General features: G+C 42.2%; 2 protein-coding genes across 7 annotated transcripts in view; one reads left to right on the forward strand and one right to left on the reverse strand.

Moving 5' to 3' along the window:
- ext1b (exostosin glycosyltransferase 1b) overlaps positions 1 to 7,339 on the forward strand; it is a 123,039-nt gene extending 115,700 nt beyond the window's left edge. Inside the window, exons 10-11 of the mRNA XM_037092249.1 lie at positions 532 to 703; positions 2,354 to 7,339. Of these exons, the coding sequence (XP_036948144.1) occupies positions 532 to 703; positions 2,354 to 2,539 (358 nt within the window). The 3' untranslated portion in view covers positions 2,540 to 7,339. The remainder of the gene's footprint in view (positions 1 to 531; positions 704 to 2,353) is intronic.
- med30 (mediator complex subunit 30) overlaps positions 1 to 27,548 on the reverse strand; it is a 60,207-nt gene that overhangs the window by 11,353 nt on the left and 21,306 nt on the right. For 3 of the 6 annotated variants that reach the window (XR_005074162.1, XR_005074163.1, XR_005074160.1), the window contains exon 5: positions 11,677 to 11,844. Coding sequence is in view for 2 of the 6 variants with exons in the window: in XM_037092250.1 (XP_036948145.1) it covers positions 11,749 to 11,844 (96 nt within the window). In the remaining 4 variants the exon portion in view is untranslated. Of the gene's footprint in view, positions 1 to 9,025; positions 9,052 to 10,961; positions 11,845 to 27,548 lie in introns of those variants that run through there. The other 3 variants (XM_037092250.1, XM_037092252.1, XR_005074161.1) reach the window with 2 other exon arrangements.

Genomic DNA, 27,548 nt, shown 5'->3' on the forward strand with positions numbered 1-27,548 from the left:
CCTCGGGAAACCAGTGTTTTGACACTGAGTGTGTTTTATCCAAAAAAAAAAAAAAAAAAAAAGTGTCAATTTGTCTGCTGCTCAACGCTCCGTAGCTCCCCGCATTTAGACATACTACAGCCCTGTCAGCTTTAATGTGGCTTCACTCAGCTGCGATGGGGGAGCAGTCCATTAAGCTGAAGTCAGCCAATCACTGCAGCCGAAACGCTTAATCACTTTGGGTAAGTCCTTCGCTCAATCCACCCAGGAACTTGAGCAATCAGTCCGCTGATGAAGTCAGAGTTGTACCCAGAGGGCTTCAACCTGGAAAATCAAGGTGTCTAAAAATGTGCGATGCATTTAAATAAAGTTATACGACGTATTCCTTTATTTCCCTCCATCCATCTTTTTAAAGGTATGCCATTGTGGGATTGTTCAGCCCTTACAGTGACGTATTTAGGCATAAATGCAAAAGTTTGGGATCGTGCTCAGAATTGCAGCATCTCTGCAGTTGAGAAGTCAATTGTCAAGACACCTTGTCCTGTCTTGCAGGTACTACCACCACCTGTACACCAACTACTTACCCACGAGTCTGAAGAGCATGGTGGACCAGCTGGCCAACTGCGAGGACATCCTGATGAACTTCCTGGTCTCTGCCGTCACCAAGCTGCCGCCCATCAAGGTCACACAGAAGAAACAGTACAAGGAGACCATGATGGGACAGGTAAAAGTCTCCCCATGACTGCTGGATTCACGTCATGTCTTTATTCATTATGGATCGTCTCGAACTTAAATGACTTAGCGCTGCTGGCATGCTGTAACAGGACAGCTGCCAGCTGACAGAATTGGATTGCGTTGAAGAAAATCTTTTAAAAATCTTACAACCTTGGACTGGGATCAGACTGATTATATAACCAGCTTTGATTTTTGTCCTCCTTTTTTTTTTATATATCGGTGCTGAAGCCAGCCAGTGTTGTTTTCTCTCCATTGTGCGCCGTGGCCTCTCAGCTGGAACCGAACGCTCGCCGCTTTATGAATTATTCTCTTAAAATTCTTCGGCGCGACCCAGGGGAAGAGGAGTCATGTCAGGTTTCGAGTCGGGTTCCAGTCTCCCAAATATAGAGTATGATCCAAGCGATGATTTATCGAGAGACATTACGAATCATGCGGTAATGGTTTTCTCTTGTCACAGTGTCTGAAGTCGTTACAATGACTGAACAAGAGAAAGCTGATGATCATTTTCAGTCTTCTTTTTTTTTTTTTTTTTTTGATGTAATGAGAACTTCACTTTCCTTCCAATAATCCAAAGCAATGGTTTTTATCACATCACTGCGAGATTAATTCAACCTGTCATGTTCCAAATGTTGAACAAAGTGGATATTGTTTCAGTGTGTTTTTTTTTTTTTTATAGAAGTGAACTGTCGGCTACTTTTATTACTTTTGGATAATTATTCCAACTGTCAATTAACCATTTATAAGCAAACGTTGTCAACTGTTAGGCCTCCGCACCAGCAATATGTTTTCTAGTATCATTCATGTGAGTGCAATACCAATACCTCATTAGAATTTGGTGGCCAAAGGTCAAAATCCAACGTCACTATGACCCAAGGATCACACTTTTGCCCGTAACTTCATTCATATAATAGTTACGATATCTGGGATGAAATTATGACATTTGATATCCAAAAGGTCAGCGGTTAAATGCAAACATGACATTATAATAATCTGCAAAAAGAAATCAAAATGTTGTGGCCGTGCACACATCCACAATGTGGCAACTCATTATATTTAGCCAATTACCTCAAACATTATCCATCAGTTTTTGCAAATTGCTCCAAATGTTTGTGTCCCATTTAGCTAATTATTCTGTTTATCCACAACCTTTAGCTAATGATTTCAAATGTTTGTCTTATTACTTTAAGCTAATTATTCCAACTGTTTATGCATCATCTCTGGCTAATTATTTCAACTGTTTATCCATAACCTTTAGCTAATGATTTAAGATGTTTAAGTGTCGTCTTTACGTAACGATTTTAACTGTTCGTTTATTACTTCTCGCTGATTATTTCAGCTGTTTCCCTTCTCAGTTATTGTGACATTTTTCTAAAGATCTGCAAGGAACCAATTTGTTTTCCTATTTGGATGTTTGTTTTCCCTCTAATTACAAATTTATGGTTGAATGAAAAAAAGGAGCTCCTATTTTTCCAACTTGGTTGAGTTGCCCCACCGTCTTTCTACCGTACCATGAAGCAAAACAGAAGTATCTGCTGGGGTACAAGTCCCCTGTAGTTGGGAACCACTGATCTAAAGCAATAATCATTCATAATCCACATAATAAGACTCTAAAATTGTCCCTTTTTCTTGCCTCCTTCAGTCTTCGAGGGCTTCTCGCTGGGCCGATCCGGACCACTTCGCCCAGCGGCAAACCTGCATGAACAAGTTCGCCAGCTGGTTTGGCGCCATGCCGCTGGTCCACTCCCAGATGAGACTGGACCCCGTCCTCTTCAAGGACCAGGTCTCCATCCTCCGCAAGAAATACAGGGACATCGAGAGGCTCTGACAGGACCGGCGCCCCCTCGGGGGAGACCCCACGCAGGGGGAGGCGCGTGAGAGAGACTCAGTGGAGAGCAGAAGGAGTAGTGGGCCTACAGCAGGATGGACGGGGAGCGACACAGCTCTGTCTTCCACTCAGCACATTGCCAATGACCACAGCGCCACTGCTGCCAGGACTTGACGCGGAAAGGGATGAATAGGAAACAAGCAGATGGCGTTTGGATAGGAAAAAAAAAAAAAAAAAAACATACAAACAGAAACCGCAAACACAGACAGGACAAAGAGGAGTACACAAACTGACGGACACGCCAAACAGTTCTGTATGTTTTGCAAATGTGCAAACACGCAGCACACACTACTGACGACGAGAACTCTTGGATAGAATATTTTTTTGTACAACACGAACAAGGAGCGTCATTGACTTTTCCTGCTCTCTCGGCACACGTGCAGGACGGTAGAAGAGGGAAGGTGTCCGCGATCGCAAAAACAAAAAACAAAAAAAAAAACCTGGCAACCCCACCCACCGTTATCCTACCGGCCCTCCCCAGTCTGCATCAGGACACAACACTGGACTCACTACCAACTCCTGCTTTTACAGCCCAGGAAAACCCTGTTGTTTAGTTGATTTGATTTCTGTACAAATCAGCACTCTGGTATCACTGTTGACTCCTCTCTGAAAGGTTTGACATCAGAGCGTCTTCAGTTTAATATTTCCCCGAAAAAAAAGGTTGTAAGAGCGGAGTCCAGCCGGTTATTACAGCGGCCTGACATGGTTTTTTATAGCAAAGCAGCCATTATTATCCTGAAAAATTCTCCGTTATCGACACACATCCTTGAGCCTGAAAAATCCCGCCTGCCCTATCCTTGGCTCGTCCCTTGATGTGCTGATGCGGCTTTTATAATGGTCTATCTGCTTCCCTGTTATCACGGAGATAAGTTAGAAAAACATTGCGTTTCATATCCCATTTTCCTCTCATACTCTCCAAGCCAGTTGTACTTTCCTCATCTTTTTTTCCACTTTCATCATCTTTTTATTTCCCCCCTTCAAACACTCTGTACTTTCACATCTGTGTGTGTGTGTTGTGTGTGTGCAGAGCCTTGAAAAGTTGGCTCATCCAACCATAAGCTCGAGCGGAGTACATTTTCCCTCCGTTGGAATGAGCGAAATGAACATTTCTGGATGAAATGGAGCAGAACGTTGCATTCTAACCCAAACTCGTTTCGCCCATTTATTTCTCTCCCTGCGCGGCCTCGGAGCGGCATCCTTACAGGGAGGAATGGAATAAGATTTCAGACCGTAGCAGGTCTTTAGTGACCAGCGTCATTTCACAGGAGTGCTTGTAGAGAGATTTTTTATTTTTTTTAACACTGAGCACATCGGTGCCATTCTGAACATCATCAGGGTCTGCCTTTTAAAATTGTTTATTGCACATCACGTTGCCTACATCCGTTTGAGAAGCCTAGACGCTCTCGTGTTGAAATATTCTCATCGTGTGGCTCTGCCACCATTTCTTTTGCCCCCCCTCACCCTCACCCTCACCCTCACCCTCACCCTCCCGTGACATATCAGAGGACCTCACAGCCATTAAATTGACAAAAGGTTTGCCGGGCAGAGATGCGTTTGGGCTTCAATTAGGTATTTATGTCAAGTGCTGTTTCACTCCCATGGGGACACGCTGTTGATGAAACACTCGAACATTATGGACAATTTTGTTGTGAAAGCAGTGACCCACACGCATGACCTGCTGGCTAATGCTAGCCTCGGGAGGACAGCCTTTTCTTTTTTTCTTTTTTTTTTTTTTTTGCTCTCTCCCCCTCCATGTCCGTTACCATTACAGCTGCGCACATCGCATCACACCCAGCCTGACATTTTTGCACCTTAAATTACCTGATTGGTATTCGACAAACCAGATCAAAACGCTACAGTAACTAGCTCTCTCACCCTAGAACGATCATTTCAAAGAGAAAACAGCTGTCTGGCGGCAGAGCTGCAATCCACTCTCACATATTTTTTTTTTTGCTCGCCAACACTTGAATGAAAGCTTTTAGTGGCCTTTCTGTCAGGCAGCATAATGTCTCAGCCAAAGCTTGTTCAGTGTGTGTTAATCAGTAGCTGTCGTCGATATCAATCACGCACGCAATTACTGTTTTTACTTTGAGGGTTTTGTCATTGATTTCATTTTGTTTCTAGCTTATGTAAAATGTATTGTGAAGCCTTTACAGTGTCGACAAATGTGTCACATTCAAATGCAACCACAGCATATCATGTATCATATCACAACCAGCAGGAGTATCATGTTTCTTTTTCCTCATGTCATTGTTTTGAAATATCATGTTTGTATTTACGTTCTGGGACTTTCTGTTTGCCAGGAGAGATTTGTGATTTCTACAGTACGTTACTCCTGACTCAGTTCTGCATCTGGTCCCTATTTCACAGTCAGAGAACCATATTGAGGCTGTTCGTTTTTGGGGTTTTTGCGTCCACTGTGAGTGATCTGATCAGAAGTGGACATCTTTGAGCCCGTCAGTTCACACCTGGCATTAAATGCGTCTTGAGTGATCACAACTCACTTCCCCGCTCTTTATGCAAATATACACCTACACCTTCCTTCACTGGAATAAACAAATGTGTTTTCTCCACAAAGAAACAATTATCTTAATGAATAACGTTTGCCCAATTAACAAGTAAGCCAAACTAGTTCCGAATTTACTTCACAAAGTTGATAAAGTTTCACATAACACAACAGATCTAAAATTGAGCGTTTTTTAAAGGGAGTTTGGTTACTCTCTCCACGGACAACAAAGAAGTATAATTTATGAGTTACTGTTTATTGTATTGTTATTATTATTGTAAATTCTGACACATTTACCATCAGTATGTATTTCAATAAAGGCATAGATGGTGAAATGAAGAAGGTAGGACACACTTGAGACAGAACACCAGCTGCTACAGCGGTGACACGACAAGCTGACAAGGAAAGAAGTATCTTAATGTGTTGTACTTAATGCCAAATTTACCAGCAGGCACCAATGACTAAGCATTTGTCTTTTTTTTTTTTTTTAAAGTTTCTCCTTATGCAACAACTCTTAAAATCACGTAATTTCTAAGGGAGTCGGGGACACCGAGGTTCATAGTTTAATAGTTAGTCCAAACAGACGGTGCAATCTGCTGCGAACACTGGCAGGAGTTATCGGATCTAAAAACACGTACTCTATCTTCACATGTATGTATCTTCACACCTGTGCTCAGATTTTCCCACTTGTGATCAGATCACCCAGGACGGACGTCGGTACCAAATGTGAACAAGCCTCATTGTTTGAATCCACACCATGCCTTTTTTAATGTCCGATCATTTGAACCACTGTTGTCGATCATCTCAGAAAGAAGCACCCCCCCCCCAGCTTTGCAGATATTTAACCCACCCTCCCGAAAAAACCCACCACCACCATTCATTTCAGATCCCCACGACTCTCAGCACTGTACATAGGCATATATTTATTTTTTGAAAACAAAGGAAAAAAAAGAAGACCGTGTACGATTTGAGATGACGTGGCGAGAACACGAGACTGATCCCGCATTGCTGAGGGGAGTTAATGGTATTTATTCAGTTTATTTTCTTCACGCTGTGCACATTAATCCACAAAGATGCCAATAATGCAGCTCATATTATGTTCCGCTCTGCATTGGTTTTTCCAGGGACACGTACATATATCACGCTCCGTCTCGTACACAACTCCCCAAGAGAGATATAACGTTCTCAGAGAGGCAGAGTTTTAAAAAAGATTGCATACGCCAGCGATCGAGAATTGGATTGGGCCGCACCATCTTGGCTCTCTGCGGGAGTCAAATTGCAAAGTCCCAATAAAGACTACGCCAACTGAAACACGGAAAATAATAAGCAGCTGGGTCCCCTGTAGCAGATGGAAACATTTTCAGATTCTGCTGTTACATCTTTCCCCCCACATGCATTACAATAATGGGTCTGAGGCTGCGACACAGTCAAGTTTAAAATTGACGATTTCAAAGCTCGAATTCAGGTCAGATAACTTGGCGACAGGAACCGCTCCGTCTTTCAGTTGGCGTGCCACACAGGGGCATCGAGTCTTGGAGCTCGGTCGAGAGTGTGATGGATGTGATTTAGGCCACTGGGAAAAACCTCTGCAAGAAAAAAACAAAAACCGCCTCTCTCTCATTTGATCAGGGGGAACGTTATGCAAGGTACCATTGAGTGTGCTTCGAAACAGATGGAGGAAGGTTTATTGAAAATGTGCCGTTTGTTTAGGGTGGCGTGTGTGTGTGTAGACGTGCGTGTGTGTGTGTGTGCTGGCAACCAGTCTGTTCTTGATTTGTGCCTTTTTTTAAAATCAACATGCGAGCTCTGGACACGCCGAGCACTGTCGTTCCCAGACTTTGTTGTTTCCAGTCAACGGGGCGGCGATAGCAGCGCGAGCAGGGTCCTCAGCAGCCCTGCCTTCATACACTGGATGAGTCACAGCTTCCATTCTGTTATTACGACGCCCCGTTCTCATCTTTTGTGTTCGGACACCGTTGCCAAGGCGACAACGTATGACCACTTCCTGTTTTGGGATTTTATTTATCAGCGATTGGCTCTATCACGTCACCAATCGGCAGCGATAATCTGTTGATCTGAAAGGACTCGGTCGAGCCCAGCTGTCCCGATGCCTTCTCCTCCCTCCTACCTTGTAATTAACAGAAGACTTTTATAGAGGTCACAAATGAAATAGATAAATGCCAATTTTGTAAGAATGATTTATAAAAAAAAAATAAACTCATATTTGATGATAACTGCATCTCTGTGCCTTTTTTTTTCCAAACAGGCTGTATTAAAATGTTGATATTCTTCTCTTTGTGTATGTGTTCTCACAAATTGTGTTTAAATGTACTTACAAGAAGCTTTTAACTGGTCCCAGTTTAATAAAAATGCCTCTATATGATGAGCAAACAAGCATTTGCAAAAGTAGTTACTCTATTTTATGTTGTTATTGGCAGCAAATACTTCTGTATTACCAGCTGGCAGCAAACAACTGGAAAATAAGATGGTATATATTTTATTTTGGCCTTGCTACATGTAATATTTTGTTGTTTTCTTATTACTATGAAGACAAAACATTACTAGTGAATGGTCATAATGGTCACAAAACTGCTAGGATTACATGTCAGCTAGCTGTGTGAATGGTAATGGCACTAAAACAAAGTTTACTTTGTTCAACAGTGTACCTCTACCAAGGCCCCGGTGTCGCTCTACATCTGAAACCAGCCATAACTTAAGCTCACCAGATCTAGGATCTGCATCAAACTGAACTCAAAACTACCCAAAACCACCCAAAAAAGTACTGAGCATAACAACAGCCTCTCTTTCGTCTCTCTTTCCATTATTGTACTATCAATGTCCGCTTCTGTCTTTCTGAATATAAACATAACATCTTCTTCCTCAGTGTACACACTCAAATACATACATACACTCATAAGACCCAATTTGGTATCATCCATCTCCATTTCTCCCCATCCAGACATAAACACTGAAAACTGTTTTTGAGCATCTCCACCCTGGAAGGATTTTCTAGAAGCTCCTTTTGAGAGACCCTGAACACTGTTTACATGTGTACAAAAAGGTCAGAACACATAAACGAGGCTCAAGACTGATCTCGAAACCACTCAAACTAGATGACACTCAGTGAGCTCAAGCATGGACTCAAGGCCAGTTTGTACCACAACAAAAAAAAAATGATGGAAAAAAGATTCTTTAGTTTCAAGCAGGAAAGGCAAAAAACATGATACTTCAACCTCAGCTCCTCAGAATCAAACACCACATTTGCACAGTTTTACACAGAAAATGACGCAACGCAGTCATAAGACATCAAAACCACAGTGGCACCGTGAGTCTGTTCGCTGCCTGAGGCCGAGTTAAAATCAATAGGGGGAAAATAAAAGATTAAACCGACGGGAATTAGTCCGAAAGTGATACGACGTTGCCTGGTACAGTGTTTGAGGATTCATTCTGTGGCTGCAGCGACACAATACGAGGATGTGCCGACGTATCCGTGTGGGCGCTGTTAAACATCAGCGGGCGTAACCCTCCGTGTTTTTTTTATTCCCTTCATCATTTGCAACGGTGTGTGCATGGCCAAGTGCTCAGCCCCTGACCTCTGCCTCAGCTGAACAGGAACACACTCCGTTTGTACAGTAATAATAGTCCCTCAATGCTGCTCTGCCCTCCGAGATATAATAACCACCCCTGTGTTAGACCACTGAGGAGGGGTTTATTAGTCGCTACTCAAAGCATTGATTTTTCTTTACTCTGCTGAAAGCCTCCTCGCTGCATCCGTCCCTCCGCATCTCCCTGAAGACAATGGCCTCATAACACATCGCCGATACGACCCCGGCTTTTCTGCTCTGAATTATTAAACGCACCCATATCACACACCCATATTTCTCATGCGGGCCCCGTTATATTGACAGCAGTGCCACGCAAGAGTGTGTGTGTGTGTGTGTGTGTGCGCACATGTGCTCAGATTTTAGCTCGTGTTTCATGTTTGTATTTGAAGGAGGCCCTTTGTGGATCCTTCGCCCTCTCTCTTACTCATCTTCCTTTATTTATTTCTTTTTTTTTAAGAAATAGAAACCCAAAGAGACCAAAAGCTCTCTCTCTCCTCGCTGAAGTGGCTGGCCTCCTCTCAACAAAGTCTCCGTTATTGATCAAGAATCAGAGCAGGAAATCACTCTTCACGGTCGTACGTTTTCAGGATGACACATTTCTGTACTGTGTTGCTAGCTTTGTGGTAAAACGCAATTTATCAAGTTTCTGAATCTGTCAGGAGAGGAGGTTCAGAGGGGAAGACACACACATGAAAGGAGAGACGCTCATTATTGACAATGAGCTTTTTACAATCAAATGATCGTTTGATGGATGAACACGATCTGTGTCAGAACCAACAATTTCTGCTGTAACAAAATAAGTTTCCATCCGTCATTCTGCTCCTCAGGTGACGGTCAGATTTATCTAGATCCAAAGCGCTCAGCCTGAAGTTATGGAAAAACAGGCTGCAGACAGAGCGCTTATTTATTTAATAATTCATGCACTTGTTTGTTTTCAAACGTACTGATGGCTGGGCTATATTTAGGTAGGTATGTTTGTACTGTTGGGATGTTATTCCCAGCAGAGCCAGACCGATAAATCTGCAGGGTCGACATGATTGTCCATATATAAGATCTACTGGTATGTACAGTCAGACGGCTGATAAGGAACAAGGAAGCATATCAACTTAGGCTGAAGGAATTCAGAAATGTACATACTGAAGAACACATATTGTAATTAACTTTGAGAAACATAATTTCTAAATCATTTAAGATTAGATGGAATCATCCGCTTTTGCGTCAAGTTTACAAAAAAAATTGATTTAAATCATGATGATGTGACATTTGTTAGGGTCTGTAGCAAACAAACACATTTTCTTACATCTGGAGAACAAGACTCGCGGGCCAGGACATCTGCTTGGATACATAATATAATTGTGTTTACATTAAGACTTCAGTTAAGTTGTTCTGGGGATTTGTGGTTAAAAACTGCCATGGAAGGATAAATGTGATGTTGTGATTTTAGCTTCTAATTATAAAACACACTGTAGTGACAGAACAAGAGAGTAATGGCAGATGAGGCCGATGTGTTTCAACAGAGGAAACCGATCGTAGAAAAATGTTTCCTCTGGATTTTTTTTTTCCTTGGTATCACACATGGTAAAAAATTCTCCTGAAAAAAAAAATCCATGTAAAAAAAAAAATCCTATGGGAAAAAAACTAGGTGAAAAAAAGTGAGTGAAACTAAGAGTGGATCTTTTTTTTTTTTAGGGGGGGATTGATCGGGAGATTTTTTTTCTATGTGCAAAATCTTTTTTTTCTGGAGAAACAACAATATTTTTCACAATTTTCTCCTTTAATATTATTTTTTTGGGTACCAGACATGAAGAAAAAAAACAAATCATACCAAATTAAAAATAAAGAACATTTTCAGACAAGGAATATGTTGAAAGATCGAGCTGGGTCTTTATGAATCAATATCAGATCATTCATATATTGACTGTTTTTTTAAGCCCTTCAGCATACTGGTTAATAATATTAATACGATTCAAGATGTAAAATTAGGTCTGGATTCATGTTCTTGTGTGTTGTTCCCAATGACCTATTGTATCAACCAGCATACTTTTTTCTACATTTTGAATGTTACCACAGTTAAATATCTCAAACTGTCAGAGAACTTGTTACAACACATCATTAAAGCGTGCACTTAATGACTGAGAGTCACATTTGACCACTCGCATTGTTTTTGATTGAGTCCGAGACACTTGATGAATCACCAGCAGGACACACAACAGTTACACCGACAAACAAAAAATAAGAGCACAACGTCCACTGATTTTTAAAAACCACAGCAAGATTTATATTTCAGCAGAATCCTTAACATGGCGTCTTAATAACATGTCAAGTCCAGTCAGAGCAGATCGATGATGAGTTTACATATGACATGAGATAAAAAACACACAGATCCATAGCAAGAGTAAGACTCGTGATTTTGCCACAGTGTTCGTCTGTCTTAATACAGTTTTGAAGGGTCTTATAAAAACTTTTTTTTTTTAAGCTTGGGTCTTCACACACTTCTAACTCTATGAAATGTAACAGACGAACAGACTTTGAGGATTAAATAGAATATATCCATGTGTCTCTAACAGGCCTTCTATTGAGCTAGTACCTACAAATAGATAAAACCTAATATATCCACTCTTCAGATTAATTCAGTCTTAATGCTGATTGAATATCGAGGTAGACAGAATATATCTTCTGCCATCGCAACAAACTGATGTCACCAGCACCCTCGCTCCCAGTGTCTCCTCACCTCACATCCCTCTCTCTCTCTCTCGCTCTCTCTCCCTGTCTGTAGCGTCGAGCCTCTTCGTCTTCATTTGTCTCCCCTCGTTTTTCCTTCTATTGTGTCTTCTTCAGGGTTGATATTGCCAAAGTCCCCATTTCTTCTGTAAAGTGCAGCCTCAGCCAGTCTGTTATACCCTGTCACAGGTCCAGTTAACGACCGTATCTCCTTGTCTATGACTTGTCATAAGTGTATGAGCTTTTGTGTGTGTGTGTGTGTGTGTGTGTGTGTGTGTGTGTGTGTGTGTGTGAGAGTGTGTGTGCGTGTGTGTGGCTCAGCTCCTGACAGCCAGCATGGAGTTGATCTCCCAGATGAGGTTGCGGAGTTGGTCCATAATCTGCTTCAGCTGCTGATTCTTCTGCTTGAGCTTCTGCAGGAAACACGACAACAAAAGAGATTTAAAAAAAAAAAAATGAATGTCAGAGTGCCGTAGTTACCTAGAAACAACCTTTTTGTCTGCTAAACAATTAAACTAAAAGGTTCGCAAAAGATTAAAAAAGGTCAAACGCAACAAAGCAATTTCATTTTCCAGTGGGAAAACAACTAATTCATGGTTTACAGGATATTAAAGTTGTGCGTGGAACTGGAATTGAAAAGTCCCACCGAGCTAGATTCGAGGTGCGACGCGGTGCGGCTAAACAAGTTTCTCCCACCAGGATTCCTTAAGCATCCCGCTATGAACTCAGCACAAACTTCACACTTCCCACACCACTGTAAATCCTTGTAAGATATAATTTACTTCAGCGTATTACTGAGGAAAAACTGTTTCCAGATGTAATCTTGTTCCTAATGACTGAGCTGTTTTGCTGCTGGCGAGAGAAAACGAACAGGGAGGTTTTGCTCAGCAGGAAGTCCTGTGAGAAACGAGATTCGTTTCCCTCCTTCAAATTAAGTGTTAGCTGAAGTTATCCAAAAACAATCTAAAGTTTGACACAACTTTTTTGCTTCATCCTGAGGTAAGTTCTGATTGCACGGTGTAATGGCTGTACAAAAGTGACAATATAGATTGTTTTCCAAATAAACCTTGTTTTCACTATTCAGGGAGACTGTTTCCCAGAAGAATGATGGTCGCTATCTCCAGGTAACAGCCGAACGACTGTCATAACTGCAAACACAAAGAAGGTGAAGAGGCAGAGACAGAAACAGAGCTAAACTAAAGTGAGCGGTGTCGTGTCAAAGTCTGTTCCCGTGTTGTTAAGTGTTTATCTTCACCACCAGGACATGAGATCATTCTCTAGACCAGCTGTCCATTTCCACTTTAACATATCACTTGTATATGGACATATGTCTGATTTCCATGTAATGGTATAGTTTCATACTTCCTCTCCACTACATCCATTTGATAAATTTAATTGCCTGTTTCTTTGCAGATTATGATTATTCAGTCTTTATTTACAGGCTTTTACTTGTGACATGTTATCAAACAGATCTTGTTGTGGGCGGGACATTGTGCGAGAGGATGCTGCAGGGAAATCACAGATAGCGATGATTGGAAAATGCTGAATATCGGTCTACCATTTATTAGAACCACCACTCGACACTGTGCATTGTGTTGACTCATCGTTCATCTGAGATTGAATCCAATCAGATTGCATCTTATTTGTAAAAGGCCTTAAAGAACCAATCACATGACCATTACACCTACCTCCAGGTTGGTCCTGCCTACCTCAGTTTATCCTTTACTGGTTGTATTTGAGAGCTTTCTGATTAGAAATGATCAGGGATAAATGATCTTGAAACCATCAGTGTCAGTACGAAGTTTGATGACAATAGCTGTTGAGGTGGTTCAGTTTGGATCATCGACTGCCATAATCCACAGACATGCAGCTAGCACGGCCACAATTTAACTATATCTCTGACCTAAACAAATACATCTGGTGCCAGGTAGTGTTTGTGATTGGTTCTTTTCATTTGTTGACAATAAGAGAAACATAAAATACCACCGCTCTTAGCAGTGTGTTAATAATTTGTATGGGACAAGAATTATAAAAGCTTCAGCGCCACGTTCACCTTCAGGTATTTCTTCTTTCACTATACAATTAATCCCCCCCCCACCCGGCCCACTGAACTCTCCTCGGGTACTGACTTCATCAATCGTAGCCTCTGCTAATCGCTAAACCAACACATCTGGCCGGCTTCAGGGCTACACAGGTACATAACAGAGGAGCAAACAACCTGATCTGCCCGTCAGTCACTGAGGGCTTTGTCTGCTGATTGCCTCTGAATGCTCCACAAAGATCTCTAAGTCAACAGCTGCCGTGGACTGAAGTACCTCGATGCACAGGCTTTATACATAAACAAATAATGGCTGCCGAGCCTCTGCTTCAGCTGCCGAAGAGCGAGAATAAAAAACAGGTACGGCTGCCAAATGTGTGCTTGCCTTTGAAGGAGTAACTCGGGCAAAAAACATCTACATTTGAAGGTTCAGGCAAATTTAGCAACAGCGGTACATCACAGCTACTTACTCAGCTGCTTTTCTTCTGATAGACAGCCAGAGAGAGAGGGAGAGAGCGAGAGCGAGAGTGAGGGAGGAGAGCTCTTTCACTCAGGAGCTACTGTATCTGCAGTGCAGTGAAATCTATTAAGATTAAATCCATCTCACTCTCTCGGTAACACTCCTTTAGCCATGACTAATTACCAGCCATTTTTGCGGCGCTGATAACACCTTGAGCAATCGATTTCACACAGCTCTCTTAATATCAACTGTTTAGCTGATTGTCCTTGAAGATATACCAGAGTGGAACATTTGGAAGCCTTCCAGTCTCTCTCTCTCTCTCTCCGGGGGGACTCTCACTGCTTATCGAGCTCTCTCTCTCTCGCTCTTTTCTTCTCCCTCCTCCATCTATCTCTCTCGCCCGCTTTCGCTTTGATTCTTATGTGTGCGGACGCAAACGTGTGTGTATTACATGGGATACGGTTCATTACACTGACGAGCGAGTCTTGAAATAACTCGGCCATCTATCCCGTATTAATGAGATGATACCACCGGCCTTTTGTAATTTCACTCAAACACTCTTCTTTTTTTTAACAAAGAATACAACACTGGTCCGACATGAAGAGCTGAAATCACAGATACATTTTTCATCTCTGTGTTCAGGCGTAAACGGGACGATTTTTGGCTTCAAAGGTAAAAATTTTGCTACTTCTGGATCCAGAATCTTCCCGCAAGAAAAAAAAAAATCGGCTTGGCTTTTCTTTGAAACCACACATGAAATTCCACATTTTTCACAGTGGAAATGAGACTACGGAGGCAGCGCAGCCTTTCACGGCGTGTTCATTATAAAAAGACTCGCTGGCATATCTTGATATATGAATAACAAGACTGCTATTATCACAGAAATGATTCTGCAACCTCAGGGAGACATAATTCCATTCATAACCTCATAATTAGCGTAGCTCTAATCCTTCACACCTATAATATGATGTTTGGAAAAAGGGTACACTGCAGAGAACAAACCGGAGGAAACGGAGCTCTGAACCATCTCTTCTTTTGTCTAAAGCGCGAAGCATTTATAACACACACACACACACACACACACACACACACACACACACACACACACACACACACACACACCTCTACTCTGCAGGAATCCAGCAGATGCACTCCCTCATTTCTCAGCCTGCCACTCATCGGCCGGGCCCAACAATAATGTTTTGACGCCTTTTTCAATCCGCAGTAGGTCTCCTCTGACACGCTCTGACACTGCATCAGCCGCGGCAGGGTGGCCAGTCAACAACTCATGAAAGTAAACAAGGAAGCGCTGTCTGAGCCGCTGTCTCTGAAGGCCTCCCGCAGACTGGCAGACTGCCTACCTGCTTCATGTAACCTGGAAAATGCTGGCAGGCGTCGGCGCGCTGGCGGATGAGAGAGTGGAAAAGCACAGTGACCCGAAATGGGGTGGAAATGGAGATTGGCAAGCGCACAGGAGGTGCAGTGAGATGTCTGTGCTGTGCAGGTGTTTTGTGGCCGGCGCTCATGCAAGTGTGTGAATGCAGAAGTGTGAGCGTGAGGAGGATGTGGCTGCGCTTGAAAGTGTCTGTCTGTGTTCACCAGTGTGTGTGAGAGGTGATTCAGTCCATCAGATAAGTATGGGCGCTCAGAGATGGTGCCACAGTTTTCCGTTTTGCTCAGTTCACTTTGCTGCAATTAGACAACGTTGCTTCCAATTAAGGGCCCGACACACGAGGCCGACGGATGGATGCTGGCCGACGGCGGGGCATTCGGTGAACATCTGTAGCCTGGACTGCGCTGCGTCCTGCGCTACTGTTGGCAGCTTTTCGGCCAACTAAGCATGTTTAGATCTGCAGTAGAGCCCTTCTGTGAGAGAAATCACTCTGATTGGCTATTCAGCTGGGCAAATGAATGCAGGAAAGAGAAAATGAAACATTTTTCACCTTCACCTCTTGGCAAGTGGCATTTTCAGTGTTTTATCAAACTTGATTAGAAGTGGCCATAAGGTGAAATTGGTTTGTGGTCTAGTTTATCATAAAAACAGTTTGGATATCTGCAGTTTTTCCTTTTTGAGTGATAAAATCAGACTCTCACACAGGTACAAGTAGCAATCTTTGTGGTGTGTCCAAGTGCAGCTTTTTAGCTGAGAGACGGGCAACGTGAGGCAACGCAAGACTATTTCTTAGTGTCGATACGTGATAAACAAACAGTCTTGCTCATGGTTAGGTGAAGAGACGGATGCCCAGTACTTTACCAGCCACATGGACAAATGGAGGAAAGCGACATAAGCATCAAGTCTGATCAATTTATCACAGCAGCTCTGTGCTGTTTGTGAAGTCTGCATGTGTGCACAATAACCCCATAGAGCTTGAACCATGTGTCGCATAAATTAGACCATTTAAGAAGTCGATGCAATTTAAATCTTCTACAAAATGATTTTAAAAAAAATGTGGTGCAGGAACACATCTTTCCACATCTTGGGATAACTTTACCGCCTCTTGCTATCCTGCACACAGAATGATCTAAATCAGTCCCACTCACTCACAATTCTTGTGAGCAGGTGTGTATTTGTTTGTGTGTAATCAGAGAAGGTCATGTAAATTAACGGCGTCCGACCGCAGGAAGCTCTCAGGTGCACTCCCAGCACATCTGGGCAGAGGACAAGCCAGGGTGAGATCTGTTTTTCTGCAGGTCTTGTAAATAAAAAGTCACATGGAGTCACAGGTAGGTTTTTCTTTATTGGACCCAGTCTTGGCAACCTGTCATCTCAGGAGATTAGACGTTTTGGCAGTACGGGGGTCAAAAAACAAATCCGATTCCAGTCTCTGTGACTTGGCTAAGCCTGATGGACGTGTCAGAGTAGCTGTCTCTGCTGTAATTTAGTGTAACCGGAGTCATGCCGCAGTTTGACACAAACGTGTTTAGTTTTTAAAGCTTGTGAGGCTGAGGAGCTCTGGGTTATCAGATGTCATCACTCCACGTTTATGGGGAAGCGCAGCTGAAATGCTGAGTTGACTGACTCGACAGAAAATCAATCAGTTACGATTCTGATATTTCATAAATGAGTTTAAGTCGTTTCAGAAGCAAAAGATTTACCTCTTCTTAACTGTGAGGACTTCTTGCTTTTCTCTGTCTCACTTTAGAGATAGATTCATGTATTTCACTCTTTCAGACAAAGGACAAAGAAAAAGATTTATGGATAAAATAAATAATCTTTACATTTGTCAAAAACATCTTGAATGTGGTTAATTTAAAAACACCTTTTCACAGCAGAATGGTGTTGATAGACTATATTATAAGATGCATGAATTTAAAATAAAACCCGACTGTTTTATTGGTCGGAGATATCATCGGCTACTATCGGCCTTTATAACGGTATCAGGCAATCTGGTAAATGATGCTCAAGTTAACTGTTTTGGCACTCCGTCATTTTAGATGATTAAGTTTACCACTGAACCAAATCCCTGTTTAACAAGGAATCAACAACATTATCGGCCCAATGTTGTATTATTAGTTATGGATCAATAGCCGATATCCTCACTGACTTAAGAAGCGCAGCATCTGCACACTCAGATACAGCAGCTGTTGGTGTGCATCCTTAAAGTCGGTTTGCAATCCACCGACACACAAAGAAGGAACGGAATGGAAGACGAAGTCAAGACAGCATGTTATCAATGATATGGAGGGTTTTGCTGCACAGGAGTTCAGAAAAGGAGGGAAAAGTTCCACGAGTTTTAACACAGAACATCTTATTAGTGTGGATTGTGGATTACTCTCAGGTGCGCATATACTTCAGGAAATCTTAATTAAAATCAAAAGTATCGGTAATCTTACCAGCCATGAGAAGCAAGTAATTATCTGTTGTCTGTATCCACTGAAAAAAATCTAGCGTCCAAAAATAGAGTATTGGTCAGACTCTAATTTTAAGGTAGAGCCGAAACAAGAAGTCGATAAATCTTCATCATCAGCAGATTTCAATAACTGACCAATCATTTGGATGTAAAGTCCTGGTTTTAGCATCTCTGAGGAAAAATTAGCTGCTTTGTAATTTGAAATTGAAGATCTTTGACTTTTTCCAGAGTGGCCATGTTTTTTTTTTACTATTTTACATAGAATTAATGGTAAAATAAATGATTTACTAACGACTTTCAACCAAACAGGATAATCAACCTTATTTCGTCTTTTGTGTAAAAGTTTCTTCTTCCTTTGTCCTCCACTGACCCTTTAAGACAATATGAGTCACAGGCTGAGAACTATAGCTCATTAGTTCCTGCAGCTTTCATCCTGGCAGTATCTGACTTTTTTTCTTAACCATCAACTTTGAAACCTACAATGAGTTTGGATCGGCGTGATAAAATAAAAAGAGATAACACAGAGACAGGTGGTGCATATTTGAGAAAAGGGGCAGCAGCTCCGTCATTAGCTGACATCTCTGACACATGACCCAGCACTCTCTACTATCTGGACGGATGACTGTTTAAATGACATGGATGAAGGGCTGTTGCTCCGTCTTCTCCACCCTACCCCGTTTGCCTTCCTCAGATTCCCTTCAACATGCTCCCGTTCTCTCTTTCGTCCAAATCAGATCAAAGAAGCTGTCCTCAGTCGCAGGGTGAAAGACAAGAAGTGAGAGGAGGAGGGGGGGGTCTGAATTTGTCATCGAAAAAATGCTTCATTAAGATTCTGCTCCACTGACACTTCACCGCGAGAGAAGCTTTAAATACAGTATCTCTGTGTGTCAACTCAGATTCCTGGCCCGGGCCACCAACAGACATACCCTGACCTGAAATCCATTAGTCATACATTAACATCGTTAAGGCCCGCTGGAGATGGCTTCAAATTAGAAGTGAATGGATTTCTTTGACTTCAATACATCATTCAGTGACACGTCGGATGCAACAACATCGTAATCTGTAAACACTTGGGATTTGTCAAATGTAGGCCATCAAACAACAGGGCGTCTCCGGGCTTATCAAGCTTGATAATTGCCATCTTTATATTAATTAATTCTGTTGCATTATCTCCGCACATTAAAGCCGACTGGGGAGGGGTTTTTTTTTTTATCCATTAAACATTACAGAAAAATCAAGCTAATCTTGTAATTATATTAGTGTGTGAATAAGATGAGGTATTCATCTGCTTTTTAGCTGTTTAACCCGTTTTCATCTACGATTAACAACACGACCTCCGCGCTCTCCGAGCACATTAAGAAGCCAAGCGTTGCTTTTTGATGAGGGGCTTTGAGATAGCGGCGAGGAAGAAACGACTTGGATTAAAACACACACACACAGAAGGAGCAGGAGGAGAGGTGGGGAATATAGGAAGTGGAGCGAAAACGTGCCTTCACTCAGGATTCCTCCTGCTAATCCGCCCTGTCGCTGGCGACTCAAATCGCAGCTTTGACTCCAACGGATCTGGCTGGGAATTACAAGTGTAAGTGTCTGTGAGTGAGGAGAAGGGATTAGGGAGAGGAGAGGAGAGGAAAGGAAGAGAAAGAGGAAGACGGAGAGGAAAGGAGAGGAGAGGAGAGGAGAAGGGAGGAGAGAAAAAGGAGAGGGGGAGGAAACATCATGAAAGAAGAGGAAGAAGAGAGGGAGGTAAGTGGAAAAGGAGGAAAATTGATAGGTAAGAGGAGATGAGAAGAAAGTAGATGGGGGATGGATGAAAGGATGATGAGATAAGATGCAGGAGGGAGAGGAGAGGAATGAATGAAACAGGCACTCATGGAGAGGAAGAGGGGAGGGGAGGGCATTATTGGAGGAGAGGAAAAGGGGGGGAAACCAAACAAATGTGAGATGAGGAAAAGAATAAGAAATGATAGGAGAGGAGAGGAAATAAGAGGAGAAGAGGAAAAGAAAGGAGAGAGGAGTGGAAAAGGATGAAAAGTGACGGATGAGAGTAGAAGGTAGGAAAGAAGGCAGAAGAAGATAGAGAAAAGAGGAGATCAAAGAAAGAGGAAGACGGGACATGTGGAGGAAGGACAGGAAGAGGAAATGGACAAGGATGAGGAAAGGAAACAAGGGGAGGGGAGGGGAAGAGGGGAAAAGAGGAAACAATAAGAGCAGTAGAAAAGGTAAAAAGAAGGAAATCAGAAGACGATGGAGGATAGAAAAGGAGAGGAAGAGAGGAGGGTAGGAGAGGAAACGAGGGGAAGAGGATGAAATAAGACAGATGAGAGGAGAGTGGTGGAGTAATGGAGCCAGAAGGAGATGGAGAGTTGAGGAGACGGAGGAGATGAGGATGAGATGAGATGCTTGAGGAAGAGAAGAGGAAAGACAAAAAGTGTGAGGGGAGAGAAAATTAAACAAAATGAAGATACACTTCCCTAAAGTCAGGTCATGTGTAGATAACTGTCTAATGTCCGTGATGTTATCTCGAGAAGTTCTTTTCCTCGGCTGACTGCTGGTGTTACGACTTATTCGGTGACCCGTAACAGCTCGGTAACCTGGAAATCTGTGGTTTTGTTTTTGTTGACATTTGCCGAGTGACGAAGCAGTTTGCCATTGTTTTTGTTTTACTTCAGCTTCATTGACTTCTGCAGCTGAAGCCCTCAGGACGGAGTTCATTAATGTCCCGGAACAGCTACAAAGTATGTGACAAAAGCTCTTCACACTTCCGATACAGCAGAATGTCTGAGGTTTAGGTTTGATACTGAGACATACAACATCATAATCAGAACCAAACATGGCACCTAAAATCATTTGTTAAAAGGATTCTGATTCAATTAAATGCTATAAACCCCCCCGACCGTAGAGGAGAGCAGAGGAAGTCACGTGACTGCATCTCCTATATCACACCTACATATCTCCTATATCATCACTGGCAGAGATGAGACAAAAACGCCTTACATTACACTGTGAACACACAGCTTCGGCAATGACAGAGGCAGAACGTCTTGCCGTCCTCAGACAGCGAGATGGATTGTCTTGGCAGGAACACAAGTCAAATTTAATTAAATTCGACGGTTTATAATAAGCGTGACAAAAACTTGGAAAGTAGCCTCAGCTGTGTGGAAAAAGGTGCTTTTCCAGAAACCAGCGATCCAATAAATTATGCAGGAATGAAAAAATCAAAGTCCTCAAGGAAATGCAACTCACCATTAGGCACAAGAATTAGGACAACCCAAACTCCAGGGGGCAACATTTTGAGTAATGTGTCTGTGTCTGTAACAGCTAAGACAGCTCACACTCAATAAACTTATCTCTGGAACCACTGTATTCTCACATGATAGCCAAGACTTTCCCTTCCTTCATCACTTTTTTGAAACATGATTTATCTTGATGATCTTGTTGATTATGATCGACAAATTCTCCATGGTGGTACAGTAACAAGAAGAATTAAAAATAAAGAGCGGTGTGAGTTGAAACGGAAATCCATCTATAATATAAGTTGAGATACATCAGCCTCGAGACAAAAATCTTCAGGCTTTGACAATAATCTGAGAGTAAATAAGTCATCACCTGTCTTTGTACCTCATCTTACTAATGGTGCTTTCACACCTAAACTGTTTGGTTCAGTCAAAATGAACCCTGGCAACCACAGGAGTTTTGATTAAAGAGATGTGACTTCAGCACAATTTCAAACACTCACTATTATTATTATTTTTTTAAATCCATCTGCTGATCATGAATTGCTCTGGAAGAGATCTTCTGGGTCAAAAGCTCTTGAAAGTGCTTGTTTACTTGAGGCTCCTCTATTGTTTTGTCACTGAGGGCCTTTTTTTTTCCTGTTCGATGACGCTGTGGAACCTCGCCAACATGCACCTGAAGCTACTTTTTGAAAAGCATGGATTTAAGAGCACAAATCCTTTGTCAGACACTATGACAGCCAGGGAGAGTAGAATATTCCTAACACACATGCATTAAGATCAACACACTCAGCTCAGCACAAACAAGAGAAGAATCAACTGCCACAACTTTGTAAAACTGTATCACAGTGAAACTAGACGCTGAATTCCATCATCAAAATTTGTGATTATGTACCCTCCAGAATGATTTTGTTCAAAAATCTTCAAATACTGGTGGTAAACATGGAAGCATGGAAGACTGATTTCATGTTTCAGTGATAATACAACATCACGTTAACCTGCTTACACCTCAAAATATCTGCTCCTGTTACAACATTGGAACGAATGAATCACAGTCTCAGCCTTCTTGCCCGCCCTCCACCTCCCGATATGACAGTCAGTTCAAAACCCAATCTAATGTTAACGTTATATGAGACTGTAGGAATGTCATAATGGACTGTAGGTCGATGAATGTATCACTGATTTGCAGGAAGTTACTTCCGGCATTATATTCCGCAGACTGGCTTGGCTTCACAGATAATATTAAGTACAAAAATATGATTTTCAAATTGAGTGCTCTCAGATTGTACTTCCACATGATGTGTGTGCTAAAAATGTTCCACCAAAGTGAAATGTCACTCGAAGAAAAACTTGGGGAAAAAAAAGCACAAGTGAGGGGGGAAAGTAAGCAGCTTACTGCTCTGTGCCCTGCCTGGGGAACCCTGTGACGCTAAATGGGCCCTGGTTTACCATCTGACAGTATACCCGTAGGGAGCCGGGCCAAGCAGCTTTAATTTGCCTGACATCAGTTAAAAAAAAAAAAAGCCTTAATTGACTTTATAAACTTTATGGCTTTTTCTCAACGGGAAGGTTTAAGTGCCAGTGTGTTCTGTGTTTGGCATGGGCTTTCCCAGGGGAATGAAGCCCTTTAAAGGGATTTTGAAGGCAGATGAAAGCCTTCTCTTCCAGGGGTGGCAGAAATACAATAGCCATGTTGTCATCTCTGCATACACCAACCAGCGGAGTTCTTTTAAAAACGTCCTCAGCATTGAGGTGGAAAGCCTGCTGTGTCAGCCGACTGTTGCAGAACGGTTGCAATCGATTTAGCCTTTCAGAGGTATCTGAGGCTAGGCGCCCCCTCGCTCTCTCCTAAGCACTTGAGTCTCTGCCAGGTAGCCCCATCGATTGAGCTTTCCTTTGTGATTTGGTTCCCAGTGATAATAAATGAGGGCCAAGAGGGCTGGAGTGCTGTTGCTTTAAAACCAATGATGGGCAGCCATGCAAGTGACTTGAGCATCAGCAAAATTGCAGATCAGAGCAAAATCCAAGGAATACAGCAATGTTTACTAGGTGGCACATTAGCAAGAAAATGTCTATTTCACTGCAGGAGTCACAGATTACAGTAATTACCTTTTTTTTTTTTTTTTACAGACATAACATAAAATAAGCTCTTGTGACTGAGTGCATATCCAGGTTCATATTTAGTTCATGAGTGCAAGGAGAGTTAATTTGCAGACAGCAGCAGATCAGCTACAGCAGTTTCAGAACTGATAAGGTGAATGAAATTCAAATCAAAAGCGTCCGTGTTTCCAATTATTTTGACTGCAAATGAATTAGAGGAAGAGCCCCACAGATGTGTGATTTTTAAGGGCAAACCCAAGTTAAAATGTGAGTGAAAAAAAGTATTATGACGATGTTTCAGCCTATATCCTTTGCATTTTTAAACTCTGCATTCCGCTGTTGGGTTTTTTTTGCATTTTCTTAGTTTTCTCACTACAGCTAGCAAACTAACTTTGTTCAAGCTTTTGAGGCTGATCACAGCTCAGTTACAGATATGTGGTGTTAAGAGAAACAGTTTACATGCACAGCTTAGTCAGATTACAGCCATAGTTCAACTATGCTATTCAATCAGACAACTGCAATCGTCTGAGTATACATGCTGGTGAGAAAATCGAATTACTGGCCAAAACAGGTCATACCCCGGTACCATAGGTAGCGCTGTACCCATTTCAACTGGAGGTAATACTGCCACCTCTGTCTGACCTCTTTACATCACCAGCAACAACAAACTCTGCCTCGGCATTTGAGAAAGATGGCGTACGAAAAGTGAGATGAAGCTACATCTTTGTACATTCTGTTTATGGCGTACATGATAATTACACAAACTAGATGCACAATGGCACTCTTGCTTGCGGTTATTTCGGAGGAAAGACTCCGCAGCCGCCGTCCTTCTACTTCCGGCTCACGGCCCCGGGAAAAAAATCTCGAGCCTGCGCAGAACGCAAAATCCGAATCCAATCTGATCGAACGTATATATGCAGGAGTAATGCAACTATCACTCGAATAATCTAGGTGTTTTAATCCGACTATGAGAAATCCGATTCGGTCCGATTTTAGTCAGACTAATGTGTATACATGCATCTTAAAAATCCGATCATAGTCGGACTAACCCAGTAATTCGGTTTTCTCGAGTGTCATGTAACCGCGCTGAAAGATGCTTTTAAACCTGAAATGAGAGGATGTTTTGTTGTTAGTGATGGGAGACAGTTTTCTCACTGGAGTGAGGTGAGTGAATAAGTGGGAAGCAGTGGTGCACTAATGAGCAACTACTGCCATATGGTAACTCTGAGATTCAGATTCAGAAACACATACTAACCCCCCCCCCCCCCAACATCCATCAAGATGTTTCACTGTGGATATCCTCATATGCCAACTCGGTAGACATCGCCAGGCCTTGGAACAGGTTACGAATGCATTCCCTTTGTAATTTCATTAGATAACGCCACATCAGTTAGCAAAAACAGTGTAAAGTGTCTGAGGCTTCCAGCTCACTCTGGTTAATTAGAGGTCTCTCCTTTTTGACATCTGAGCCGCTAACTAGCTACCATATGACGGGGACTGAAGAGGAAGGCTCAGTTTGAGAGTAGCTTCAGAGAGCGCTTGGAGGGTTGATGTGTAGAGATGATGAGCGTGCACATTTGAGTGTATTACAGGTATGACTGTGCACGTTCTGTGCGCTTGTCTGGGTGCGAGTTTGTGCGTGCACATCACCGCATGTGAGCGCACAGAGCTCGGAGCCAGCGTTTGCAGAGTGATACCCCGCTGTCGTCCCAATCTCAGAGCAGACAGGACGTCTTTCTTTCATCTCTCTCAGATGTCTGTCAGAAGCTTAAATCATCTGAGGCCAAGCTGAACACCTCCTCTCACACTCTGAGTAAACATGATACTTCAAGGGTTTTTTAATGGCCGGTGGAGGGTTCCTATGAGGTTGGAAAAATAAAACTTTGATTTAAATGTTTTTCAGGAGCCAACAACAGTTCTTCAGATGTCAAAAGCATCTTGTGACTCAGTGATGTGTTAAATTGGTACAATCACTCACGCGTACTTAAAATCAGCTCCCCTATGGCACCTCTCCAACAAAGTAATATTGGATCTAATTATCTCTATCGTTTTAACAATGAAGGCAGCGGTATGGGGGGGAGGAAAAAAGGGACAGGCTGGCAGATTTCTGGAAAGATAAGAGAGAGGTAATTCCAATCTAAAGCCTCCGATCCACTCGCAAGAGATGTTGTTTACTGAATGCAAGGAGAACAAGCATGTTACTTTTGCTTTGACTGCCCACTTACGCACAAAGCAGTTTCTCAAGTTCAAATGTAAACATTTCAGCCAGCACCTGAGCAAGCAGCTTTCTCTTTACTACATAAAACAGCAGAATGAAAGGTGATGACAGGGTGTGAAGCAAAATAAGCCAGTCGGGCTTTTGGGTGATGTAACACGCCCTTTGGCGGTCACAGCGGAGATCCTCAATCAGCTCTTGACAACAAACTCTGACCGCAGCTAAATCTGAAAACAAACGCACCCTATCAGACCATTAAGTTGCCTTACACAGCACAACAGAGAGCTAGTTGTTGTACTGTTCTTTACTCTTTTTATTGCTCTGATATAAGTCTAATAAAGAAATTGAAATAAAAAAAAATGTCAAGAAAGGAAATAATGTTGTACCTTTATTTCTTTCTTTTCTATCTCTTTTTTACAACTTTGACCGAAAAAGGACGAGTTTAATCACTTTGTTCTGGTCACTCTTGAAGAAATTCTGGAGAAAGACAGTTGATTGCTGGGTGGGTTATTTGTTGCAGAACAACTGGTATTTGACGTTCATGTTTCATGTGCGTTCACCACAGTTATACTGTGTGTCACCAGCATGCAATGAATGAGACACAGCTGACATCTTTATCTTATCTTTTTGATTGGAATTTCTCATTTGAGCTGCATTTCTGGTACAGGAAGGTGCAATACAAATAAAGTTTGTTTTTTTTTTATTGCTACTGTTGCTGTTATCATTAGAAAGTGGATGGCTCATACTAGCAAATTATTTTCCTTTGTTTTCAGGATGACACTGTTGTGCACCAAAGCTGAGTGTGGCAGAGCTTCACACAGAAAGCAAAGAAAGCAACAACAGTGAAAACATGTCCAATAAATAATGACAATGGTTTTCCACTGTGGACAAAGATGACAGAGAGAGGATTTTGCACCATTTCAGAGGTGGCATTGTTTTCACTGGACTAGCTAAGTGCTACTAACTAAGTCATGAGGCGTATGGCTTTGCAACATACTTGTTAAAAATACCATGTGCTTTGGTGAGAATCACTGAATCTGAACAAAACTGTGGGTTCTTCCACTAAACACTCCACAGGATAAAAAAAAAAAAATGTATAAAATGATTCATTGGCTGAGTGCCATTGCAGATACATACGGTGGAGAGCATGTAACTGTGCAACAGTGGAGGTGGTACATCCCTGAATAAGACTTGGACAGAAGCCAGCGAGACCCCGACCTCCTCCACAGAGACTCCAGATTGCATTAAGAAGTGAGGAGGACGAGGAGGAGGATGAAGAAGAATCCCACCACTCTTATATCTGTTACCACGGCAAAGTCAATACATTTCAGCCATTATGTGCCATGTAGGATGTACAGGGTACATGTGTTATATCAAGAGAAGATTCACATAAAAATTTATGTTGGATTCCAACGAGTCTAACCTGCTAGAAGAACTTTATTCTCTTTTTATTGTTGGAAATATTTTTTGTGCATGTGAAAAATAAGCCTTTGAATCCTTTCAGATATGTACAAGAGTGATACATACTGCAGAAATGTAAAGGCAGACAGTGGCTGACTTTTTCTCCCCCTTTCTTTCTTGTCATTTTCACTCCCAGTGGATGTCTGATGACCTTCCGGTCCTCAAGGTCTGGGTTCCCTTTAAAACTAAATTAAAAACATCTCTCTTTACTGGAACCTTGGGTCCTTTGTGTGAACTTACCTCTGTTTGGTGTGAATACAAGTCTGCATCCTACATCTCTTTTCCTCTTTAAAGCAGCCTCAAAGGCATCAGAAAAATATAAAGCTTGTCTTGATTTGTGCCTTGTACTTATATCACACAAGTGACCCACCTACATTACAACCAGCAGACTCCATGCAAAATATAGCCTGCGCAAATATTGACTCCCATCACGCCTTTCTTTGATGTAAACAATAGTCCTAAACACAGCGGTCCAGTCAGACAATAGTTTGAAAAAACCCCTACAGCTCTAATTGCTTACATCGCCCTTAAATACCTTAACATAAAGCAGAAATAATTGGGGGTGCACTTGACACTAAATGCAACAAAATACCAGGAAAACACGTATTCTCCACACACACAAAAAAAAGGAGCCGCTCTGATTCCTCCTCCGCAAGAGCTTTGCGGCTACACTGCCCCTCTGACCCAAGCAAAACAATTAAAAAGCCCTTGGCATACAGAGAGCCTCTAATGGGCCACATATGAGGCTGCTAATAA

The sequence above is a fragment of the Acanthopagrus latus genome, chromosome 3 (assembly GCF_904848185.1).
Source record: "Acanthopagrus latus isolate v.2019 chromosome 3, fAcaLat1.1, whole genome shotgun sequence".
Classification (NCBI taxonomy): Eukaryota; Metazoa; Chordata; class Actinopteri; order Spariformes; family Sparidae; genus Acanthopagrus; species Acanthopagrus latus.